Source organism: Manis pentadactyla, chromosome 11 (genome assembly GCF_030020395.1).
Source record: "Manis pentadactyla isolate mManPen7 chromosome 11, mManPen7.hap1, whole genome shotgun sequence".
Lineage (NCBI taxonomy): Eukaryota > Metazoa > Chordata > Mammalia > Pholidota > Manidae > Manis > Manis pentadactyla.
In genome coordinates, this window is record NC_080029.1 from 32586823 (window position 1) to 32612357 (window position 25535).

Below are 25535 nucleotides of genomic sequence, written 5' to 3' on the forward strand. Positions count from 1 at the left end.
GCTTTGAAAGATTCTGCAGGGGATCCCAAGAGACCCTGCTGCTTCTCAGTCAGCACCTCTTTCCAAGACTCCCAGACTTGAATTCCTACATTTCCAAAATCCTGGCAAAACCAGTCTGAGAACCTGAGCCTTGGGATCCCAGGGCCTCCACTTGGAATTCCAGGATGGACATGACTTTTTTCACCTTTCTATCTGAGCTGAGCATTTTGATCCTATCAGTCACTGGACTAGTTTCTTCCCAACACACATGTTGGGCCTCAAACTCAGCCTCTCTTCCCAGCTCAGCCTGGACCCCCAGTTCAGCTACCAAGACCTCTCTCTCATGGAGTTGATCCAGGGTACCCAGCATGGACTGACAGAGGGTAGTGAGGAGGAGCAAGGAAGATGGGGATTCAAAACCTCCACAGCTGCCCAGCCGCCTGGAGCTGCGGGGGTGGGAGGGGCTTTGTCCGTGCAGGCGTGTACGGTGCAGGCGTGTACTGGGTGTCCCTGTGCTGGGTGACTGACCAGACCCTCTCTTTCTTACTGCCAGGCGGAGACAGCAGCCAATCGCATCTGCAAGGTGTTGGCCGTCAACCAGGAAAATGAGCAGCTCATGGAGGACTATGAGAAGCTGGCCAGTGATGTGGGTACCCCATGGGTTCTCCTGGCCTGGCCCCAGCAAGACCCTGCCACCCCACCCTGAGAGGAAAGGAAGCCCCCAGAACCTGTATCTCCAGATTCATCCCTAGGATGGGTGTGGTCCGTGGGATCCCAGCGCAGATTCCCAGGGCAACTTGGTCTCTGCTCTGGCTCTCCCAGAAAGCAGGGAGATGGTCAGGGGCCACTCTCTGGGCTTAGAGAACTGAGCTCCAGGCTTTTTTTCACTGACAGTGAGCCAGGGAAATCCCTTCGCCTTTCTCTCCAGTCTTGGTTCTTTCTCTAGCCAAGTGAGAGCTGAGCCAAGGGATCTCAGGCCTTTCCAGCATGAGTCTTGCTTGAACTGGAAAGGGGCATGTCTGGGTCTCAGAGGATATGAACCAGGGCTGGCTCAGGCTAGGGCAGCAGCTGGCCCCACCCAGGAGACAGGAGGGACAGGGCTGGGTTTGTTGCTCTGCCATTGACTACCTTTGGGTTAAGGTGCCAATTGCTTCTTCCTAAAAGAATTCAGCCCTCCGAACAGCTCAGCCTGGCCTCTTGGTGGATCATAGGAAGAACCCCAGGGCCTGGGTTTCATCCCTTCACGACCATTCTGCTTGGTCACCTCGGCAAGATAACCCCAGAGTGCCTTGGTCACCTGCTCTGTAACCCGGGGGACCACAGCACACAGTCCCCAGAACTCCTGTCAGTATCGAGATGGGTTAGTCTGGGTGACGTGCCCGGCACCTGGCAGAGGGGGACACTGTGTTTCCCGTCATCACTTCCACTCCTCTCCAACTTCTGTACCACCATTCCCCGATCAAGGACAACAATCCAGACTGTTCCCTGCCTGTGCCCCAGGAGCAAGCCTCTCCCCTTTTGAGTCTGGGACCCACATTCTAGAATCCTAGAAGGCCTGATGGCAAGGGCTTCAGGGAACAACTGTTACATGGTATAGATGTGGGAACTGAAGCCCAGCCGGGTAGTAGATCTAGAACTTGAACTTAGGTCTTCCCCCCCAGGTCTACAGTTCTTCCCCTGGCCTGGAATGGCCTAGCGTGGTAGTTGGGCCATCAGGAGAGATGCCCCCCAGCAATTCCCCACTGGGAGGCCGTCAGGCGGAGAGGGAAGCGGGCTGTGCCTCTCCCCACCAGCTTCCTCATCACCTCCGCCCCCCAGCTATTGGAGTGGATCCGCCGCACCATCCCATGGCTGGAGAACCGGGCGCCCGAGAACACCATGCATGCCATGCAGCAGAAGCTGGAGGACTTCCGCGACTACCGGCGCCTGCACAAGCCGCCTAAGGTGCAGGAGAAGTGCCAGCTGGAGATCAACTTCAACACACTGCAGACCAAGCTGCGCCTCAGCAACCGGCCCGCCTTCATGCCTTCCGAGGGCAGGATGGTCTCTGTGAGTGCCCGGATCTCACCATCCCTCCATTCCTCAGCTGCTCCTTGTCACCATCAAATGTAGCATCGCGGGTGGGGCAGGCAAGCCCTTGTGTTCTCCCCGCACACATGCTCCAGGAATCCTTTCTCCCTTCCAGATGACCACCCAGGCTCAAGCCCACCCTCTCCTGACTGTTCCGGGTCAGACTTGCCCTTTGGACCCCTGAACAACAACCTGGACCTCCCCAGGGCCACTAACCGCTCCCCACCCCTCAAAAATCATCCTTGCAAACAAAATGCCTCTTGACATACTGAACCAAGCAGGGTATAATTCAGTAGTGATAAGAGATACTTTTACTTCTATGGAATCTTGTTTAAGCACTTTAAAAAAATGTATTACCTTAAACAAGTAATAGATGTTTTGGGGGATGGATATTTCAAAGATATAGATAAGTGAAATACAGAAAATAGAACTACCCACTATTGACTAAAAAAAATTTTTTTTGAAAATGTTTTAGACTCTCTATGTAAATAAAATTTTGCAAGGAATCCTAAAGCATGTTCTATATGCTTAAAAAAAAAAACTAAAATATTATGACCAGCTTTCCATGTTGTTAAATTCTCTTCCTTTATGTCACTTTTTGTTATTCCTCTCTCTCTCTCCTCTCCTCAGGACTTGAGGATAAATTTTATGAGCCAGAGAAACATGTAAGAGAATTTTAAAAATTCACCATGATAGAGCTTTTGGCTCTTTAAATCACAGGGCAATGAGGAAGCTCCAAGCATATAAGGCAGGAATGGAAGGGAGCTGGCATAGCGCACAAGCAGCATCGGAAAGAGGCAGGATGGGGCTTCTGGAGGAGAGAAGAGGCCTTGGCATTATGTATGCAGGCTCCAGGCTACAACCCAGGCACAGAGGCTGGAGCCCAGGAGCAGATCCACACATGTGGGGGTGCTGAGAAGCTCCCACGCCTGCTTGCCTCGTTCAGTCTGTTGATCTGTTTCCCAGCTGGCCCGAGGACCTCTGTGATTGGTCAGAGTCCTGTGGAAAGCCTGTCCTGGGGCACAGAGGTCCGTGGGCTCTCTCTCCACAGGGCTGCACACTCAAAACCCCGTAGCTGGGTAGCCCCTGTGGACTTGGCTCACTCCCTGCCCAGAAAATACCAGTGGGGGCTGGGTGGGTCTGGCTGGGATGGGGAGGAGGCTTCTGGAAGGCATGGAGCAGCTGTGGGGGTCTCAGAGGCTAGGTGGGGCTGACCCTGCACCTCCTATACCTGTAGGACATCAACAATGCCTGGGGCTGCCTGGAGCAGGCTGAGAAGGGCTATGAGGAGTGGCTGCTGAATGAGATCCGGAGGCTGGAGCGGCTCGACCACCTGGCAGAGAAGTTCCGGCAAAAGGCCTCCATCCATGAGGCCTGGACGGATGGTAAGGCTGGCCCAGCTCAGCTTTCTCCTTCCCCAGCAGTTCTGGCTTTCGTGAGCCCCCAGCCGAACCACCTGCCACAATTGGTTTGTCTTGGTTTTTTTTGTTTTTTTTTTTTTTACATCTCTTGCTAGTTCCTTGACATTAGGGAAGTTACTAGCCTTTTGGTTGCCTTACTTACTCATCTGTAAAGTGGGAATAATAGTAGTACCAACCTCATAGGTTCATGAGAACTAGATGAATTAATATTTAAAGCACTAAGAAGAGTTTCTGTCAAAGTACAATGCTATGTATGGGATAATTTTCTTATCACCGTAGTGATTTCTTCTTCCCTGATTCAGTTCAGTTGGGCCTCAAATCACTCGTCTGCCACTTAGAAGCAGCATACATTTGAACCAGTGATTTAACCTCTAGGTCTCATTTCCTCGTCTGCAACATGCAGATGGCAACAGGTCCTCCTATTTAGGTTTCTAGGGCTGCCGCAACAAATTGCCATTAACTGGGCAGCTTAGCACAACAGAAGCTGTTCTCTGATGGTTCAGGAGGTTAGAAGCTCTAAAGTGCTGGCAGGTTGGCTTCTCCCAAAGGCTCTGGGGGGAGGCTCTCCCAGGCTGCTGCCTAGCATAGGTGGTTATGGGTGAGGCTCGGTGCTCCTGACTTGTTAGCAGCATCAGTCCAGCCTCTGCCTCCTCCACCCCTTGGCTTCTCTCTCTGTCTCTGAGATTGAATTCCCCTCTCCTCTTTCTAGTAAAGTCATAGAATTTAGGGCCCACCCTAATTCATTATGACCTCATCTTTCTTAAATCTGCAAAGACCCTATTTCCAAAAAAGGTCACATTCTGAGGTTCTGGGTTGGTGTGAGTTTGCAGGGGGCACTGTTAACTTAGTACACCTCCTCATGTCATTGTTGAATATGTTAAATAGTGTAAGTACATTTTATACTTAGCTGAGTGCCTGACACATGAAACATACTCAGTAAATGGTAGCCCTTGATATTTTTCCTTCACTGCCTTCTCTCTTTGTGTTTCCGCCCTCCAGCTGTAGTGACCTAAAGCCCTTGCCTTAGCACATAGCACATGTGTTTCCGTTATTCCCACCTGGAGCTATGTGGGGCTGTGTCTGCTCTCTGCTTGTTGACAGCTAAGGTTAATGCCAAAGAGAGCAAATCACACCTGGAATAGTCTTTTCCTCAGAACCTGGGCCAGGGCAGGAGAGGGGACCACGCTGCCCATCTAGGGCCCTGCAGCCTTTTTACCTGGAGCCCCTGGGGCTGACCCCATTGGCTGGTGGAGCTCAATGCCCTAAGATTCCCCATTTGGCTCCATTGTGCTCCTCAGGCCTTAGGCTGGAGATGGTAGGGATGGCCATGCCCTGTGGCCTCTTGGGAGTAGAGTGGCTCAGCTTGGTGGGGAATAGAACTCACTTGACTCAGCCAAGGGGGTTGGATTTGAGCTCCCTATTGTCAGTACATTTGCTGAGCATTGTACGCAATGATATGCGGTTGCTTCCCTGCCTTCCACTGTGTGTGTGTGTTTGGAGTTATTTATTCAGGAGTGGAGGGTGCAGAGTGGAAGTGGGGTGGTGGAGATGCACTGATTCCATTGTGTCCTCTCCAGGCCCAAGGAACAGAAAGGTACACAGCAACGATTGGCCCCATCAGCTTGCCAGCCACTAGCAAGGCCATGAGAAATGACGGCATGCTGGCACAACCTCTGGGCTAAGCGATCTGGCTGCATGTATTTACACCCGGCAGCGTTATTGCCCACTGACCCGGGAATTCCATTTCTTGAGACTGTCTAAAGAACTAGGCCTACGTGTCTGGAGAGGTTTGCAGTGAGACCATCCACAGTAGTGCAAGCTGAGGGGCCTGAACTGGTGGCAAGTGGTCACACCATTGGTGGTTCAGCCACTTGGCAGCATGTTACGCAGCCATTGGAGTGGCACATATGAAGGCCATGGAGCTAAAGTAGAAACTCTAATGATGTGCTGCTGTTCAGTATTTTAAAAGCAGGGCGTAATTTATATACACCCTCTGGTTGTAACACAACCACTATATAGGAAGGACTAGAAAGGAGTAAATGAGCAAGCTCATCTCTCTAATACTTTTCCCTAATCTTGTCATAGGGTTATTCTGACTTAAAAAAGAATAGAGGGAAGGAAAGAAATGGCATTTGGGCACAGTCCTAAGCCCCCCAGCCCAATCTGCATTTGCTGAGTGTCCCTGACGGGCACAGACGCCAAGGGGATGCGCAGCAAGGCCAGGTCAGCCCTGTCCTGTGCCAGTCACCTCTGGACGCAGCTGGTGAACATCATCTCACATCAGAGAATGACTGGGAGGTCGTTCTCATCCCATTTCCTCCTGGAAACAGAAAACCGAGAACTGCAAGCCCTGCCCCCTCCCAACCAAGAGAGGGTAGTGCCCCTGTAGGTCGGAGAGGTCTGGCCACTGATGGGTTATGTGCGGAGTGCACCAGACACACTGGCCACACTGAGAGCAACTGAGGGGAGGGCTCCCTGCAGGTTGCAGGTGGCTCACAACAGTAACTGGAGAAACTCTAAAGATGGGGTACCCCTGGTGTGCTTGGTCTGTGTTTTTCTGGGTATAGCACAAGATATAAGCAGTTTCCTGTTGAAGAAGTTAGTGACATGCCCTCATGTCCCCACATAGTCCTGTGTAGCCTTTGCACATAACCACTCCTAGCAGACCCATATGCCCTCTATGGAAAGTAGCACCTGCCCCAATGTGTACATATCTGCCATCCTTGCAGATATTGATCGTTGTATGGTGGGCATCTCCTTGTGACGTGCCTCTGGAAGTGGGGCTCCTGGGGCCAGAAGGGTGGATGGTTGGGGTCAAGAAGATGGGGCCTCCCAGCTTCTGCTTAGCCTCTGCCCCTCTCTCTGAATCCAGGCAAAGAGGCCATGCTGCGGCAGAAGGATTATGAGACGGCCACCCTCTCGGAGATCAAGGCCCTGCTCAAGAAGCATGAGGCCTTCGAGAGTGACCTGGCCGCCCACCAGGACCGCGTGGAGCAGATCGCTGCCATTGCACAGGAGCTCAAGTAGGCACAGCCTGGCGAGAGGCTGGGGCCGCGGTGGGGGAGGGGTTGTGGCCTGGAAAGTGAGGAGGGTGGGTAAGAGGGGGCGCCCAAGTGGGGCGGGCGCTAATACAGAAGACTGAGGATGTCCCCCAGGTGGGCAGTGAGCCTGGGACCTGTTCTGTTGCAGGCATGGTTCTTACCTGTAATGCAGGAGCAGAGGATGACAACGTCTTGGTTCTCAGCTCTTGCCTGGGCCTCAGTGGCTCCCTGCCCCTGGGCATGGGGGTCAAGACTGGCATCACCTCCAGCCACAGTTGGCGCGGGGTGCCTTGGAGAGGAGAGCCAGCCTTCATTGCTCTCCTCCAGCAGGCTCCTGCAGAAGCCAAGGAGTTGGGGAAAGGAGGGGCTCCTGAAAGTCTTGATGACTTTCTGACTGGCAGGCACACCTGGCCTTCCAGTACCACCGTCCAGGGGGAGGAGAGCCGGCTACGGAGGAACCTGGGTCACCTGACTTCCTTTCTCTTCCCTCCCAGTGAGCTGGACTATTACGACTCACCCAGTGTCAACGCCCGGTGCCAAAAGATCTGTGACCAGTGGGACAATCTGGGGGCCCTAACCCAGAAGCGGAGGGAAGCTCTGGAGGTAAGGGCCCCCCAAGGAAATGGAGGCTGCCTCTAGCAGCTCTGTGTGCTCCTTCCTGCTGTGCAACTCCCTTTGCTTTGAGCTAAAAGGCTCTCCTGGGCTCCCCAGGCCCCTCTCAGCCCTGGCCTGACTGCGGAAGGCTCTCCTTGGCCCTGGATTTGGGCTTTGCCCTGCTCCAGATACCTTCTCTCTTGCCCTGATCATCTTCTGGGTGTAGCACACTTCACAGCCCAACCCCAGCCATTTCAGAACTTTTTCTGTTCTGCAACCAGACCCTGGAGGCCAGGTCGGGTGGCTCCAGAGTGAGGTGGTCCATACACCCCACATTAAGAACCAGCTCCACACAGAGAGGCTATTCTTTCTACCTGAGTTAGTCTGGTGCTTCCAGACCTGGACCCCTTGGGGCTGACCAGGAGGATCATGGAGGCTCTGGGTGGGGGATCATCCTGGATATGACTTTACTAAACATCTCCCAACACTCTGCCCCCCAATTTGGCACTCCCAGAGGACAGAGAAGCTGCTGGAGACCATCGACCAGCTATACTTGGAGTATGCCAAGCGGGCTGCACCCTTCAACAACTGGATGGAAGGGGCCATGGAGGACCTGCAAGACACCTTCATCGTGCACACCATTGAGGAGATCCAGGTGTGCTGCAGCCACTCCCACCCCCAGAGGCCAAGCGGCCCACGCTGTGCAAGCCACTCTCCTGTAGGACTGTGTAGGAAGAGGACTGTGGGATAGCATCCCAAGGATTTTTTAGATTTGAAAACTGCATTTCATTTATTTTGACTGGGTATTATATGCATATGGTATGAAATCTAAAAGATAAAAAGGATATGCACTAAGTTCTACCCCTTCCCCTTGTCCCCAGTGCCTCTGCCCTCAGGTAAGCAATATGAGCACACAGTCTCTGCATATGCAAGTAAATACATTTATTTATTAACATGTTCTTCCCCACATCCTTTCTTTTTTTTAACACAAAAAGTAGCTTTTAATTAGATTAATGATAACAATGATAACAACAACAAAAAAAGTAGCTTCTATTATATTCTGTATCCTGAAATTTTATTTTTAACTTAACAGTTATATTGGACCTCATTTCATAGCAATAATGGCTTCCTCATTTTTTATTTAGCTGCAGAATATAAGATTTAAAAGGTTTTACAAAGCTTGTGAGGAAACATATTGGGGGAAGTCACTTTTGGGGAGACCTCAGGGCACCCCTCATCCCAGACCTGACTGTGGGGTGGTGAACGCCCCACGGGGTTGCTGCCGACCTCACCAGCCCTGCCGTCCTGGTTCTCGGCCGTGAGAGTCCTTGGTTGATGCCTCCAGGCCTCCCAGCTGCAGTGGGGTGGGCCTCTGGTGGCCCTTCCACCCGCCTCTACCCTGGGACCCGCTGGGCATCTTGTCCGCGGCAGGCACCAGTTCCCCCAAGTCACTCTTCTCCTCCTGCATCCCCATGTCTGTCTAGGGACTGACCACAGCCCATGAGCAGTTCAAGGCCACCCTCCCTGATGCCGACAAGGAGCGCCTGGCCATCCTGGGCATCCACAACGAGGTGTCCAAGATCGTCCAGACCTACCACGTCAACATGGCGGGCACCAACCCGTACACAACCATCACGCCTCAGGAGATCAATGGCAAATGGGACCACGTGAGTCCAAGGGCCAGGTGGGACGCTGGCTGAGCTATTGTAAGGTCCACAAGGGGAGGGATTTTTGTCTTTTTCTGGTTATTTTCACTGTCACATAGTAAGCACTCGTTATCTGTCAAGCTAATGAATGACTGAATTTCTGGAACTGGTTAGCAAGTTTCTGTTACTGTGCGGGGTGCCCCGGACACGCTGGCCACACTGAGAGCAACTGAAGGGAGGACTCTCTACATTTCATCTGAAATACGGGGCAGGTGGCTGGCCCATCCAATGTCCCACGATTATTCCCACCGCAGGTGCGGCAGCTAGTGCCACGGCGGGACCAGGCACTGTCGGAGGAGCACGCCCGCCAGCAGCACAACGAGAAGCTACGCAAGCAGTTTGGGGCCCAGGCCAATGTCATCGGGCCCTGGATCCAGACCAAGATGGAGGTGCGTCCCATTGTGGGTGGTAGGGATAGGGGCCTACCCCCCTTCCCAGCACCACCCTGGCAGGACCCAGGGAGGTCTGTGGGTCCTGAGTTCATGATTGGTCTATTGCCCAACAGAGGGTGTGGAACCTATCAGGGAAAGAGGGAAAGCCAGTGGGTGTGATCCCACTGTTTAGTTTGGGAGCCAGTACCCACAAGGGACACCACCAAAGAGCCACACGAGAAAGTCCCACAGAAGGCTCAGCACCTGGGTGACTGACTTAGTTTACCCGTTGGCTTATCTGTCTGACCAGGTCTCCCTTGCTTGGCCAAGGATGATCTTCTCAGGGAGAACTGAGCCTTGGGCAAGCGTGGAATGTTTTGCTGAATTGTTGGGCCAGATATCGGGGTGCTGTAGTTCAGGAAAGGGACACCACTTGGGTTAGAGCTCCCTCTGAGCTCCTTGAGGGCAGAGACCATGTCTAATTCACATTGTGTCTCCCCTGCACACCACCCCCACCTGCTTAGCACATCATGCATAGTAGATGCTCAGGAAGTATTTGCTGGGTTGAACTGAGTGCACAGAAAGTGCTTTCCACATACAAGGTTTGTTTACATGGATGAAGGATGACCAGAAAGGGGAGTAGCCCTGGCCCACAGGGACAGGTGGGATTGAGGTGGGCAGCCAAGGCAGGAGGCATCCTAGGAGTGGAACAGCAGGAGCATGATCCCTGAGGAGGTAAGCCAGGTGCACTGAGGCTCGGGGGCACAGAAAGAGTCCCTGATGGGCACTAGTCAGGAACAGGTCTTGGGAAGGGAGTTTGAATGGCAAGCTGAGGAGTGAACATTTAGGCCAGAAGCTGCCCTTGAATTCCCTTCCTGAGGCCAGGGGGTTACAGGGAGATAGATTGGAGGTATTTCATCTGGTGATAACAATGCTTATAATACACCCTCATGTTACTATTTCCATTCTACGGTATCTTGCTCTGGGTTTACTAATTACCATTGATGGGATCCCTCATACTGGGGTGGAAACTGAGAATTATCTGAGAGGTTGACCAATGTCCTGGGGGCCCCAGTCACCATCTTGGGCACAGAGTGGAGTGGTCTGATAGGGGCCTCGTTCCTGGGTGAGCAGGAGATCGGCAGGATCTCCATTGAGATGCATGGGACCCTGGAGGACCAGCTGAGCCACTTGCGGCAGTATGAGAAGAGCATTATCAACTATAAGCCCAAGATCGACCAGCTGGAGGGCGACCACCAGCTCATCCAGGAGGCACTCATCTTTGACAATAAGCACACCAACTACACCATGGAGGTGGGTGGTGCCCGCCTCGCTTCTCGGGCTGGGGGCCCTGGCACCCCTTGTCTCTGCTTCTGGGCTGGGGCGAGGGGAGGCTGCTTTGCTGATCTTCCAAGGAATCTGGACATAGAAGGAGGGTGAACTCCTGTGTGGTAGTGAGGGGATCCTCACGTCACACCCCCAGAGCTCTGCGCCTTCAGTCCTCAGTGTCTTCTGAATTTCCCAAGAAGCCTGTCCAAAATGCAGATATCTAGGCCATGTCTCCAGAATTTGATTCGCTAGGTCTGGGATGGGGCTCAGGAATCTGAACTTTTAACAGGCACCCCGATGAGTCTGATGCTGCTGGTCTCTAAACACTGGCTCAGCCACCTGCTTGCTAAGTGACTAATGGTTTTGACCGTGAAGGCACATCTATGTGGTTATGGAACAGCATGTTCAGAGAATTACCCAATTTTTTGGCCTCTAATCTTTCCACTACCACATTTTCCCTCCTTTCTGACCTGACCTGTGCTGTCAAGTCTGGTCTCTGCTGTCCCAGGCAGAGGCCATTCCCCTGCCTACACTTCCTCCTCCATCATCTGAGGCCTGTGGTGTGTTGTCCTTGCCTGGGTCCCATCACTTCCGGACAGAAGGCCAGGTTTGATTGCTTTGGCCATGTCAACAGTGGCGGGGACAAGTCGGCAGGGCCGGCCGGGCCCAGGCCTGGGGCCGCTCTGCTGACAGGCCCCACACCCACCCGCAGCACATCCGCGTGGGCTGGGAGCAGCTCCTCACCACCATCGCCAGGACCATCAACGAGGTGGAGAACCAGATCCTGACCCGGGATGCGAAGGGCATCAGCCAGGAGCAGATGAATGAGTTCCGGGCCTCCTTCAACCACTTTGACCGGGTGAGAGCCCTGCGCCGTGCACTAGCTTAGAGCAGCCCTCATCCCCTGCCCCGGGCCCTGGAGGGCACTGCCTGGGACATGTGCAGCCGAGCCTGGTTCCTGGGCAAAGTGGGGAGGAGGAGTGGGGGCTGCTGTCAGCCTGCCCTGACATGCTCAAAGCCAGCCTTAGACAGTCTGTCCTTTTGTCCCATGAGCTTCCCTGATTTCCTTTGAAATGACCTTTGACCCCTGACCCTTGCTTTCCCACCATGAGGAGTCAGCCCCTGGGAGCAAGGCTACTGTAGCCTCAGGGGAAGGCCAGCTGCCTCCTGGCTGTGGGGACCACGCCTCGCTACAGAGGAGCACCCCAGGCAGCCTTTCGGACACTCTCTCTGGGGTGTCTGAGTTGCCAGTTCTGGGTTCTCATCCCAGTTCTGGGACAGGCCGGATTTTATGTGGGCTGCCCTCCCAGTGCCCTGGGGCTGTGGGGTGGGAGCATGGGGTTGGGGACTGCCCCACTGCCCCTGCCTGCTTCACGGCCCTCCAGACACCTGGCTGGGTGAAGCCCTCCTGGAAACCTGGGTCAGGGCACTGGGGCTGGAGGCCGGCTGGGCACTTCCTGGGGAACTTCTCAGCCTGTGGCTCCCCGTGCTCCCCTCTGGCCTGCTTCCTGGAGCGGGGCTGTGCGTGCCTGGGAGAGGGCACCCTCTTGACCTCGTCTGTGTGTCTAACTGTGTGCACTTTTATTTCCCCTCCTCCCCTGCCCCTTCCACCCCCCACCCTCTCCCTCTGCATGCCTTTGTCCCTGTGTCTCCCCACACATGGCACCTTCCACCCGGGGCATGGCCCAACCCCTCCCCTCACGGCCTCCACCTCCCTGGCACCGCATGGCTCGCTGCCTGGCACACGGCGGCCCCAGGATCACTCCGGCACGCTGGGTCCCGAGGAGTTCAAAGCCTGCCTCATCAGCTTGGGTTATGATATTGGCAACGACCCCCAGGTATGCGCCTCCTGCATGGAGCACGCTCAGGGGTGGCATCTGGGGCGAGAAGTAACTCGTGCTCTCCTTTCTCTTTTCTCTCTCTGTCTGGATCTCCCTGTCTCCCCCTTCCTGTGGGCCATGGGGCTCGTCCTCTCCTGCTGTCCCTGCCTGCCCCATGTTGGGCTCCTCTGACCTCTGCCCTTTGCCCTTGGTTGTCTTCCATGGGAACCTGCTCCGTGCCCGCCTTCCTCTCTCCTTGCCACTCTTCATCCTGTGGGTGGATTTTGACATCTCCCTGCTCTGTCTTCCTTCTTCCTGTGGACATTCTCCCCGATGTGTATTTGCCTCTACTCCTCCTGTGTTCCTTTCCCCTTCCAACCCCCAAACTGTACCCCTCGACTCCCCTTCTGGCCCTCTGTGCCCTGTCTTCCCGGCCCTGGGCCGGCCCTTCATCCTCCCACCTCTGACCCACCTTGTGTCTTGGTGCCACTGGCCCTACAGAAGAAGACAGGCGTGATGGACACGGATGATTTCCGCGCCTGCCTTATCTCCATGGGTTACAACATGGTAATGTAAACCCCACCCTCTGTCCTGGCGAGGGGCAGCCAGCTGGCCAGAGGGGTGAAGTCTTGGCCGTGGCAGGCTCGAGGCCTTCAGGCTAGGGGCTGCCCTTCCCAGAGGGGCCTCAAGATTCTGGTCCATGGGGAGGAAGGCACCCTGAAGGCTGAGCCCAGCCTCAGGGCCTATGTGTGCCCCTGCAGCCTGGCCCTCCCACCTCAATCTCTGTGCCGGCTTATCTTTTAGGACTTACTGTGGTGATAGGCTTTTTCACTCCCACGCTAGACAGCAGGGCTGAGCCCGAGGCTGTCAGGAAGGAGGAGTGGTTTGGACGTTCTGGGTCGAGGTTGGCTCTGCTCCGTCTTGCACGAGGCATGGAGATTTCCCCCTCTGCCTGGTGATGGCCCCATACAGGCCTGCCACCGTCTGCCCTTGCCTTGAGCCCTACCCCAGCCTCCTCATCTGCCTGTCCTCATGCAGGCCTGAGTAGGGCAGGGGCCTTTGCTGAGCAGCCAGGAGACTCTTGGGTCTTGGTGCAAAGTGCAGAGGCTGCAGGCTGCCCAGTGAGGGGGCAAAGGCATGGGCTCTAGAGGTAGTGAGCCCTGGGGTCCACCCCAGGTCTGCCATCACCAGCTCTGGGGCTGGGATGAGGGGAGGGGAACCCTGCAGGACTGTTATAAGGGTTAAATGAAAGAATTGATGTGAGTGCCATGCACGTCTGACACGGTGGGCAGAACACAGGTTACGGAGCCTGACCACCCGTGTTCAAACCCCACCTCTACTATCTACTAGCTGTGTGACCTTGGGCAAGTCACTAAGCCTGTCTGGGCCTTGGGTTTCTCATCTAGAAACCTAATGGAAATCATAAATACATACCCAGTACGGTATCGTGCCCACTATGATGTGCTCCGTGGGTGTTAGCCATTGTTGCCACAGTTATTATTAGCAGTATCAAATAGTCCATGGGGAACCCAGGCGTCTGTAATGGGAGGGGAGCCTGAACTGGGTCTTCACTGTTGAGTGCTATGGCCCTGTCATATCCTCAGGACGGCCTAAGATGGGTCAGGGGGCCATTGTGCGTCCTCTGACAGCCCCAGGCTACTCTGAGCCCTGAGGGACTTCAGGTCCATATGAGAGATTGCGAGCAGGCCATGACTAAGAGGTTGACAGGCCTGGGATTGGCTCTTCCCTCCAGGGAGAGGCAGAGTTTGCCCGTATCATGAGCATTGTGGACCCCAACCGCCTGGGGGTAGTGACATTCCAGGCCTTCATCGACTTCATGTCCCGGGAGACGGCCGACACAGATACGGCAGACCAAGTCATGGCTTCCTTCAAGATCCTGGCCGGGGACAAGGTGGGTCTGCCGTGATGTGGGCGCCATGCTGGGTGGGCTCTGCTGTCGAGAGTAGCTCATGAGCTCCCCTGTCGCTGCTCCTCTCTACCAGTCCTCTCCCTGCTGTCTGCTGGGCCATTGCTGTGACACCTTGGGGTCAGCTAAGATGTTAGATACAGCATTAACACGCAGGGGTCCCTGGCTAGGGACACGGGACTCTGCATGTCATTGAGGGACTCCTTCATACTTGTTATGAAATTCTAGTGATGATATGATGGGTGGTGGAGGGCCATAGCATGCAGTGGGGTGTGTGACTGGGCAATGGAAGCTCCATCTGAGGACTGGGCCTTTACCCGCGCATCATTCTGGGCGCAGGCACGAAGCAGAGGGAGAAGGAGGGGAACGCCTTGTCTTTCCACCCAGAGCAGTGGTCAGCTTTAGGTTTCCAGATCTCCCAGGTTTCCTGCAGTGCCCTCCCTAGCAATGTAAAAGTGAGAGCACCCAGGAAAATTGGGGATGGGGATATCAGATTTCCTTTCTTTAAAATTCACAGGATAATCCTTATGCCATCCTTCCTTCAGAACTGAAAAGATTGTTATGAAAAGAGAAAGCCAATAGGGAACAGAGTTTCTGAAGGATCTCAACCTGTAGGGGAATAAAGACTGCAGCTTTACAAAGAAGTTCCTGAAGGTCTGATTTAAGTTCAAGGAAAAGGCACACCGCCTTTGAGCTGGAAGGACCCTCAGAAACCACCTACTTGAAGTGACTCATTTTGTCAGGAGGCCTCTGAGGCTCAGAGAGGAGCCTGGTCGCCTGACTTTTAGAGTGACCCAAGGGTAACCCCACCCTCCTCCCACCTGGTTCCTAGGAAACCCTAGGAGAAGTGTGGCATGGGGCTGGAGGCCCATCCTGTGGGCCAGAGCCCCTGAGTGAGCTCTTTGGAAGCCTCAAGCTCCCAGCAGAAGCAGCTTCCAAGTAGGTTGGTCATGGGCAAGCCCAGGCAGGGAGAGAGCAGAGACCCAGGCTGGGAGCCAGGTGAGGTGCGACAAGGCCCCCATTTTGCAAACATGGGTCAGATAGCTGTCTGTGGCAATGCATACTCATTGTAATTGACTGAAATTATGTGACCTCCACAGAACCCAGCTGAGTGGGTATGGCATGCTACTTGTTCCATCAGAGGACCTGCTGATACTGCTCTAGTCTGGTTATTACGGACTAGAGTGATACGTGAGATCACAGGTGCAATTAGCGCCTCTAATTAGTTTGGAAACAGGCTAAAGTAGGTATTGAAATGGAAGTGAAATTTAAAATGTATATATTTTCATGTGTATATATGTGCATATACATCACATACATATGCGAATCTATATCCAGAGGTACTGGAGGGGGTCAGAATGGGGTCAGGACAGCGTGCCTAACATTTTTGGCAAGGTTCATGACCTCCGGACTGTGCAGCAGTCGCTTCATGGCCGCGGAGCTCTGCGGCCACACTGACCCGTTCTCCCCGCAGAACTACATCACCGTGGACGAGCTGCGCCGCGAGCTGCCGCCCGACCAGGCCGAGTACTGCATCGCGCGAATGGCGCCCTACACCGGCCCTGACGGCGTGCCCGGGGCTCTGGACTACATGTCCTTCTCCACGGCACTGTACGGCGAGAGTGACCTCTAACCCGCCCCGGCCGGCCCTGCGCCCTTGCCCCGAACGCCGTGTGAGCCCCGCCCTGCGCCTCCGCTGCCCCCCTTCTTCCGCCCGGGTTGATTTCCTCGTTCAGCCTCAAACGTGGCGAGCTGGGACCCACGTGGCATCGAGCCTCCCTGCCCGCGAAGTGACGGTTTACAAAATTATTTTCTGCAAAAAAGAAAAAAAAGTTATGTTAAAAAAAGTAAAAAAAACAAAAAACCACATATTTTATTATAGAAAAGGTATTTTTTTCTCCACCAGACTTAAGTGGAAAAGAGGAAAAATTAACTATTTGCACCGAAGTGTTTTGTTGTGACATAGGAAAATAACCAAGCACAATGTTATATTACATTCTTTCTATCAATTTTTTTTTCTATCTGTACCATCTGCTGTATTCATTTCTCCAATCTTATGTCCACTTTGATGGAGTAGGGGTGGGGGTGGGGGTTAATCTTGTCAAAGGCACACTGGTGCATGTGTGTTTGCTAGCTCACTTGTCCATGAAAATATTTTATGATATTAAAGAAAATCTTTTCAAATGGCTGTTTTTTAAGGAAGAGAATTTATGTCTTATTCTTAAGTCCAGAGGAATGATTAGCTTCTATCAGCACTTTTTTTTTTTTTAGTTTCAGTATTGCCTATTAAAAATGGTCAGGACAAAATGGGTGAGTGTGGACAACTTTGATACTGCTTGGTGCACACACAGTAAAGCAACAATGTCCCACGACAGGTCTTTGCTTGCTCCTTGCTTGGGTTTCAGAAGTGGGGTGTGTGTGTGTGTGTGTGTGGTATTAAGGATGGTGTGGGGCACCTGTACCCACCCCTAAGATATTTTTGACCCTGGTATTTCAACCTTCTTACACTTCTATTTCTTTGTTGTAAAAAGGAAAAGGTGGTTTCCTCACAAGTCTCCTACGAGTTGAAAATAGGGTCGTGGATGTGTAAGGGACTCCTTGATGAGAAGCCCACCTTTGTTTTCCACAGTATCAAACAGTTCTGTGATGCCCCTTCCCCCATTCCTTTTATTTTGCCACAGGACAGATGGAGTGTCTGTCTGTCCAGCATCACCTGTGAGCTTGTTGGACATCCTCACTCCGGACCTTATGAATCAGAATCTGCACTTTAACAAGCCCCCCTGGGATCTGTGTCCCCTGCTCTAGCTTCTTTTGTTTTGTTTTCTCCTTACCTGTCTCTCCTCCCTGAGGCTTTCACTCAAAGTGCAGGCAATAAAGTGACAGGCAATGACTATCATTAGTGATTTTGTTGATAATAGTGCAGGGGTTTGCAGAAACACTGCTTAGCAACTGAAGCCATAGACCTGTGTTCCAGTCATGGCTGTGTTCAGGAGTTAAAACAGTTTGGTAGAAGCAATAACAGTGAATTGGGTCTGCAGTTCGTCGCCAGAGTTCAAATCCATGACTGCCATTTCCAAAGTGGCCAACTGTACTACCATTTCCTTTGGGAATAACTGTGCTATTGTAGAGTTGATGCTGTAACACATAGAGCTCCTAGAATATTAGTACATATAAATTTCAGCTGTGATCATTCTTAAGTTTCAAGGGATATGGTTGAAGGTTCTCTTAAAAGAGAATCCTTAACATGAGACGGCCCCTCGTGTAAGAGGACTAAGTCAGAACTCACTGGACTGTAGTGGAAGACAGCTGCTCGTGGGGAAGGATATGGGGGGAGAGGCTGGCATTTCCCTTGGGAAACATTTCCTATAGATTTTACCCCTGGCTGGTAAAAGGTCCATAAATGTTCACTGTCAGTCTCTTGTGACTGCAGCCTCATGGGGAAGCGCATATGATAAAGCCAGAGCCTGGTCTCAGAGCATCAGTTTTTTGAGACCAATACACAAATTTCCGTGTTTTAACCATTTACGTGCAGGTCTAACCAAGGGCTCAGGAGGAGGGAAGTGAGAAGGGGAAACTGTTCCAACCAGAAAGTTTCCTAAACCCAGTGTGCAAGCATTTTAGCATGCTTCAATTTCCAGGGGTGTGATCAATCAGCCTCCTTACCTAAAAAAAATTCGTAAGAGTCATTTGAATGAAAGTGCTTGCCAAGTATTCCACAGTTTTTAGAGAAATGCCCTTATTTGGGTTTCTTAATATTCAGCCATGCCTATATGTGTGTAAATGACTATAGTTACTTTAAGGTAATTTTCCATCTGTTTAAGAGGGAGAGATTTAAAAATCTATCTAAGCTTCTAAGGTCATCATGCACATCTAATACTTAATTTTTTCTGTAGAAATGAAAACACTCCTGCTTGTCCTAATCATTCATACATTAAACAGGTTAAATACCCCCAAACTATTTGCAAAGTTTGTTAAATTCCTTTAACTATATTAAGCATATTTACCAGTTTTAATCTTTCCAGGACATCAGACTCCCTTGCGCAGGCAGATTCAAGTCCTAGCAGCAAAGTCTTGCTCAGCCCAAAGCAATTGGAATGTAAATGTAGTAAATCAGGTTCTCTGGAGCAGTTCAAAGATGTTTACTAACAATTCTCTTACACCTGCAAAATTAAAATCACATGTCTAATTTCAATTATGCATTTCAGATGAAAACCACAAAACTGATAGATGCCAGGTTCTCTTCGGTGTTCAAGACCTTGGTTAACCCTCTGGTTGTCATGATGCATGTGAAACTGCTCAACACCAAACTGCTAATACTGAGAGTCTGAGTTACTTCACCTGATTACGTGTTTCTAAGTAGGTGATTTCACGTCCCCTTACTAATTGCTGGCTTGTTGGGTCAAAGGTTCAGAATTGTGATGTATATCACTTGGAGATTCTAACCCAGGTGTAGGATGAGGCGCTCACACACTTTCAGGTTCCACATAAGGCACAGGTGAATTCCTGGCATTGACTCTAATAATGAGATGCCATCCTCTGTGTCACCAGGGTCTGAGTCATGCCTTTCATCTGGCATTTGGCAACCCATTACATCGCCACTCCCTAGGCATCTTCGGTCTCACCCTTGCCCATTGTTCATCATAACGTGTTCCTGCTGACTAAGTGATTGGGTAGGTGGGATTCTTTACTCTTACCCAGGTGGCAGTTAATTGTTCCCGTATCAGTGGAAGAGTTCATTGCATCTCTTCCTATGTGGAGCCTGTATGTCTCTTGTATTTTTATCTGCCTCTGCCCCATGTTTATAGGGGCTTTGCTGACAGCCTTGTGAAGGCCAGTCTACAATGACTCCTGTCTGTGGTCCTGTCAAGCCCTTAGCAAAACCCTAAAGACCATTCAAAGGACCGGGCCTGTCTCAGGAACATGCTGTGTACTCCACTGGGCCAGCTCAGAGCTGTCCCTGGACACAGGAACAAGGCCCAAAGAGTGCAGTCTGTAGGCTGAGTGACCAGGACTGGGAACAGGTAAGATCTCCTTAGGTTGTAGGGAGAGACCAGAGGCTTTGCTCTCCCGCCCATGCAGGCCCTCTGGTGCTCAGTGTAGAGGGTGTTCACGAGGGGCATGAGTGGTGGGGAGCGCCTCTGAGCTGTCTGACCTCAACCCAGCCCTAGACTAGGGCATACCTGTGGTCACCAAGGGAAGTACAACCTCTTTAACATCAGTGCCTTTCAAGGGACACACCTGGGCTCCAGGGTGCCCTGCCACTTACTAGCTGGGCAGATCACCTCCCCAAATGGGCTGATCCTGCTACTTTCCTCCTGTGCCTAGCACATGGTAGGCACTTAATAAGCAGTGGTAAGTGTTAATATAGTTTTTGAAATACTAGCTGTGCTTTGTTTTTGTGCTTACATATTCTTAAAGAAAAGGACCTCTCAAAAGTACCTTTAAGGGGAGTTCTCTTCCAATCTCCGAGCTCTGTGGTGGATGGAATAATGGTCCCTGCGGTATCCACGTCCTCATCTGGAAATGTGTGGTTCTGTTCCCTGAGACGGCACCTGGGACTTTGCAGATGTGATTAAGGGTCCTGAGATGAGGGGTGATGGATTGGCCCATTGGCTTCAGCCTGGCCAGTGTTGTGTGGAAGGTGCAGCCCCAACTTGGTGGGTGCATCAGGACTCTATTGCAAGCAACAGAAAAGACTGCCTCCCCACAAAACTCACATAAGAAGGGGGTTCTCCAGCTGGTGAGACTGGCTGGCCAACAGGTATCCGTGAGAGTGCAGAGGAATGGATTCCCACCCGGATCTGGGGCTGTGGCTGGGGGCAAGGGGAGTTGGGATTAGGATGAAGGGCAACCAGTCCCTGAGTCAGAGGGGATGTCTGCCTCTATTAGCTGCTGTCGCTGCCCTGCCTGTGTCCAGCAAATCCAGGCAGTGCCTGCATCTCTGTGCCTGAAGGCTCTCCCCTCAGAACCACAGAATGCTACTGTGCCTGCGGGTGGGGCAGGCCAGGAGGAAGTAGGCCCAAGTGCCCCTTAGGGCTTGGTGAGAGAACCCCATGGGATGATTCTGAGGCATGCGTTTTGCACTGCTTCTCAGCCTTTGCCCCTGGGATTAAGTCCAGCTGCCCGCGGAGCTCACAGCACACCATTGTCTGACGTTGCTTTGGGGGCTGCGCTCAGTGACATGTCTGGAAGAGTGCCTTCGCCTGGGAGCCCCTGTTTAGATCCTTGAGATGGGCTCCAAGTGAGTCCTGGGACAGTCCTCACACAGAACTAGAACACTGGGACCCACTGGCTGGAGAAACTAACCCTGCTGCCACGTTGACAAGGGAACACTAGTGTGCAGCCCACCTCTCTGGGCTGCCTTCATGTTTCTTCTGTGCAGCCGGCAGCTGACAGAGTAGGAAAATAAGGAGCCTCCTGTTTGCTTGCTGGACAAATGGGGGTGCCTGGTGGTCAGACACGTGGGTACTCAGAAAGCTTGGCACCTGTGGGAGACCCAGGTTTAGAAGCAAAATTCTCATTTTATAATTCAAACAATGAGTTAACTGTTCTTTAGGCAAAACTTTTCTCTGTAAATTAAATTTTAGGATACAACTCTTCACTAAGGGCTTCCAGAAGTAGGGTGGACGTAAATGAAATCCTAGGATAAATCAATGAACCCAGAGCTCAGAAAGCCCCCATTAGGGCTCCCACTTTACCACTATCAGAAAATGCTGCTTTGGGGAAAGCTAGTCTTAAAATAGCTAGCGAGTGCTGCCCTCCAGTGGCCAAATACGTCCTTACAGTGTTTCACAGTTGAATTGCTGGGAACAAAACCGAAGCCCTCACTCTTAACTTCGCCTGCTTCCATTTGCCTTGCCCCCCGTGGGTTCCAGTCCGGTTATTTACAGGATGTGGGGAGCGGGGCCTTGATCTGTACCGCAGAGGAACAGCAGAAGCAACCAGGGAGGAGAAAAACAATGGCTAATCTTTGTTGAGCACTTTGTGTTGGCCCAAGTCTTAAACAATTCATGTGCATGTAATCTTTACATATAATATTATTATTCCCATTTTAAAAACCAAGAAACCATGGCATAGAAATCTTAAATTAGTGGTAGAACTTGGATTTGCACCCAGGTTTCTCTAATCCCCAGAAGCAGTGTTTCTTTCACCTTACCAGTAGTTCTCAAACTTTGCCATGCCCAAGAATTGTTTGGGGAGTTTGTCAAAGGTACAGAGCCCAGGCTACGTCCCCTGAGACCATGATTAAGTAGATCTAAGAGGAGCAAAGACAACAGGGGATCTGTCCCTAGGACATTCCTGGTGGAATCCAGTAAGTAATCAGATTGCCCGGCCACCCTTTGAGAAGCACTAGATTAAGATTTCATCATTACCAGGAGGGAGATTTTGGCTGAATATAAGAAAGAACTTTCTAATAGTCATATCTGATTCAACTAATATCTACATGCCAGGCATTTTTTTCTTTAAGATTTGTACATTTTATTGTATGCACCTCAATATATATTTTAAAAATGGGTGATCCTTTTGGTGTGGCATCTAAGGAATCCTTGCTTAACTCAGTCACCAAGATCTTTTTTCTATTTTCTCTTATACAAGTTGTATGGTTGTAGGTTTTATATTTAGATTGATGATCCATTTTGAGTAAGTAAAATTCTTTATATGGTGAGAGAGATGAAGTTCATTTTTTGCCTATGAATGTGCAATTCCATTCTTCCAAGTCATTATTCCAGCACCATTTGTTGAAAAAACAACAACAACACTATACTTCTCCGAATTGCCTTGTACCTTTGTTGAAAATCAATAGGCCATGTATGTGCAGACCTATTTCTGGATTCCTTACATACCAAGCATTTTGATAGATGCTCTCACACACACCGTCTCATTTCCCCTCCTTGGTGCCTCTTGAAGTTGGATGTTCCCAGTCTGCAGATGAGGATGCCAGGCTGTAAAATGCCAAGAGAGAATAAATCCTTCCTCTCCCTTCTTCTAATTTGAGATCTAATTTGAGGTTCTTTTCATTTGGCATTTCATTATGTGTTTACAGTGGGTCTCCCCTAATGCCACCCCAAAATATGCCACTTCAGCATAAGGATTGTTTTTAATTGAGAAGAAGCAGATACAAGAAAAACTGTCTGCCCTCCTCCTATTTGCCTAAGTAGCACATGAATTTGTAAAGGTGTTCCGTCTTCTCTTTCTGCCAGGAAGGACAGAAGTCCTTTTCCTGTGTCTTGTTGTTTCTCTAAAAATTTATTGTTCTTCTATTAAGATGCTATGTAAGCCCGAGTTCTAACCACCTTTTTGAGTTACTCAGCTCTGAATGCTCCCATTAATAGTGGATGCACATGTTAATAAACTTGTTTGTTTTCCTCTTGCTAATTGGTCTTTTGTTTAATTTATAGAGTCCTAGCCAATAAACCTAAGATGGGTGGAGGAAAAAAAGGTTTTTTTGTCCTCTCCTACATACCCCCATGGAAATTAAGTAATGACATTATTGGGGACCTTTGAATTGTCTGGTAAGAGGCACAGAGTCAGAGCTGAACACCCCATCTGCCATGAACAGGCTTGAGTGAGGGTCTGGTGGACCTGTGGAGCAATACTGGCTACCACTAGGGTAGTGTCCAGTGGTATCTGGAGCAGCTAATCCCTGAGACAGGCCCCACAGGGGAAGATGAGGTGCTATAACAGGCCATGTGGGAGCCAAGTCCTGGCCACTATGAGGCTCCTTTCAGGGAAGCCCCCACGGTGCTATGCAATCAGGACACATCCTGCATTGGGAAGAGATCCCACACAGGTAAGCCCAGGGTTCATCTGGAGCCCACGGAATCCCAGCAGTGTGGAAGCTCTGCGGCAGGCTGTGAGGAGGGAAACTGGCTTGTTCACAGTTTGGCCCTCCACAGTGGGGGCTGCAGCTGCACTGCCTGTAAAAGTCCTCCGAGCTCCTTTCTATCTGCTAGACTGGATGCTGCCTGATTCAAATTAATTTTTGCTCAAATAGCCTCTTAAAATCTTTAATAAGCCTGTTTGTCTTTTAATAGGTTCAAAATAACCTCCGTTTTTCAGCCTATGTGGGGGATTAAATGGGCAGGGAGCAAAGCAGCTGGCACATGCTGTAAACCCTCCATAGTTAATCTATCCAATCCCAATATTGGGTTTATTTATCAGCGAATGACCGTATACAAGAAATACACCCGGAATGCTCAGTGTTTATTTCTGAGTGGTGGTATGCTGACTTTAATTTTATGTTTATACTTCTCCAACATCTCCAGTAGGAAAAGAGTCCTTTTAAAATAATAATTTAAAAAATGAACCATCTTTTCCACAGAAAGAAATGGGTGGAAGCTACTGGGGGTCAGGCCCATAGGGGTCACTTCGCAGCCCCTCATGGAGGAGCCGTCTCAGCTTGGCTCAGAGGTAAGCGCAAGGCTTTTGCAGTCAGTCTTGGGTTCAAATCCCAGCGGGGCCACTTTGTCTTCATTTCCGCATCTCTTTTCTGTAGAGGAAATGTTACCTCCGCGGGGTTCCAGGGAGGCTGAATAACCGAGTTGAAACAATCAGCCTGTTGTGTGTGGCACGTTTCAATTCACTCCATCAGACCGGAGGCAGGACTCGGATGACAGGGGAGTTTCTGTTTGCGGAGGATGGGCCGGGAACGAGGCCCGGTAGGCTGCCCCGTCTGCGGGGTGGGCTTTGGACCCCACTTTGCAGCCCCAAAAGGCTCATCCAAGTTGGAAACCAGAAACGCCGGCCCCTAGCAAGCTCTTGCCCACTGGGTGGCCGGAGGGGAGAGGCTGTCCTCTGTCGTGGTCCGGGGATCTCCACCTGGAGCTAGGGCTAGAGAAGGCATTGGGGCCGCCGGCCACCTGGCACCTGCCACGTCCAGCCCCTCGAGCCAGCTGTACTCCAAGGGCGCAAGATTTTAAATACATATAGAGAGGCACACTTACATATGCTTACATGTGCATGTATATACATACATATATATATATGGAGAGAGAGATGGGGCCACACAAACCCACAGCTACTGCTCGTTCATTAATTGGCATCTAGAGCCATGGAGATCTGCCTCATTTTTTGGCCATCAAGCCCTAGTGCTTGGCAGTTGATTTAACCATTCACTTACTGCGGGGCGTTTATGTTGTAGGCTTCGGATATTACAAACAACGACACATTGAAATTCTTGTGTATTTGTCTTTGGGCAGCCACAGGGACCACGTTTCTCAGTTTTTCCTGCCTCTAAAGCAGATCGTCAGCTTACAGCCTCAGCAGCCAGGCCAACAGTAACACCATTAGCTTGTTCCTCCTAGCGGACACGTGTGGGTGGAAGCTGCCCTCTCCTGCTGATTTGCGTGTTCCTGCCTCTGCCCCCACCTTGTGATGGGGTTTGTCTGCAACTAGCCTGGGTCCCCTGCTGAGACTTCGTTAAACTGTTGCAATGAGGCTCAAGGATTCTGTAAGGTGATTGGCTTACAAAGCATCTTGTAAGGCAGCTTTGTAGCGGGAATGGTGTATATTCTCTTATATAGAAGGTGGCCTTCTGGGTTAAGTTGCATATTGTTATGACAAAGCCTTGCTCTGTTAGCAGTGAGCTTCTTGGCTGGGTTGTCTGTGGCCTCAGGGCCCAAGGGTCCAGTGGGGTCAGACTGTCCTACCCGGGGTTCAAATCCCAAGGGTACTAGGCTTGGGCAAAACATTTCACCTTGCTGAACCTCCGTTTCTCATCTATACATTGAAGTTGATGAAAGAGGAGAATATTTCATGAGAAGTTGTCATCGGGCATGTTCCTTGTTTTGACAGTGTCACGCCTAACTCTTCCCAAAGAACCTTCTCTGCGTGGCCTCCCCAATGGCTGGCTCATTGAGCAGTGCCTGTAGTGATTCTCACACTTTTTTCTTTCTTTTTTTTTTAAATTGTGGTTAAATACACATAACAAAATTTACCATTTAAATCACTTTAAAGTGTAAGATTTGTGGCATTAAGTACATTCACACTATCGCACAACCATCACCATCATCCATCTTCACAAGTTTTTCATCTTCCCTAATAGAAACGCTCTATGCATGACAAACTAGCTCGCCTGTTCTCAAGCTTTTTGGTCTGAAGACCCTTTATACTCTTAAACAATATCCCAAATCCCAGAAAAGCTTTTGTTTATAGGGGTTGTATCCATCAATGTTTACAATAGTATAAATGAAAATTAAGAAACAAAGTATTTATTGCTTAAAAATAAGGAATGTAAATATTGTTATATTTCCATTAAAATAATTTTAAAGAAAAATA

General features: G+C 50.9%; 1 protein-coding gene across 3 annotated transcripts in view; it reads left to right on the top strand.

The window, feature by feature from the left end:
• ACTN1 (actinin alpha 1) overlaps nucleotides 1-20019 on the top strand; it is a 94114-nt gene extending 74095 nt beyond the window's left edge. Inside the window, exons 9-22 of one of the 3 annotated variants that reach the window (XM_036913393.2) lie at nucleotides 533-625; nucleotides 1798-2028; nucleotides 3287-3434; nucleotides 6343-6493; nucleotides 7006-7114; nucleotides 7620-7760; nucleotides 8590-8772; nucleotides 9066-9200; nucleotides 10317-10496; nucleotides 11224-11370; nucleotides 12269-12349; nucleotides 12833-12898; nucleotides 14085-14243; nucleotides 15733-20019. In XM_036913393.2, coding sequence (XP_036769288.1) covers nucleotides 533-625; nucleotides 1798-2028; nucleotides 3287-3434; nucleotides 6343-6493; nucleotides 7006-7114; nucleotides 7620-7760; nucleotides 8590-8772; nucleotides 9066-9200; nucleotides 10317-10496; nucleotides 11224-11370; nucleotides 12269-12349; nucleotides 12833-12898; nucleotides 14085-14243; nucleotides 15733-15891 — 1983 coding nt within the window. In that variant the 3' untranslated portion in view covers nucleotides 15892-20019. The remainder of the gene's footprint in view (nucleotides 1-532; nucleotides 626-1797; nucleotides 2029-3286; nucleotides 3435-6342; nucleotides 6494-7005; nucleotides 7115-7619; nucleotides 7761-8589; nucleotides 8773-9065; nucleotides 9201-10316; nucleotides 10497-11223; nucleotides 11371-12268; nucleotides 12350-12832; nucleotides 12899-14084; nucleotides 14244-15732) is intronic. The other 2 variants (XM_036913391.2, XM_036913392.2) reach the window with 2 other exon arrangements.
• Nucleotides 20020-25535: the final 5516 nt, after the last annotated feature.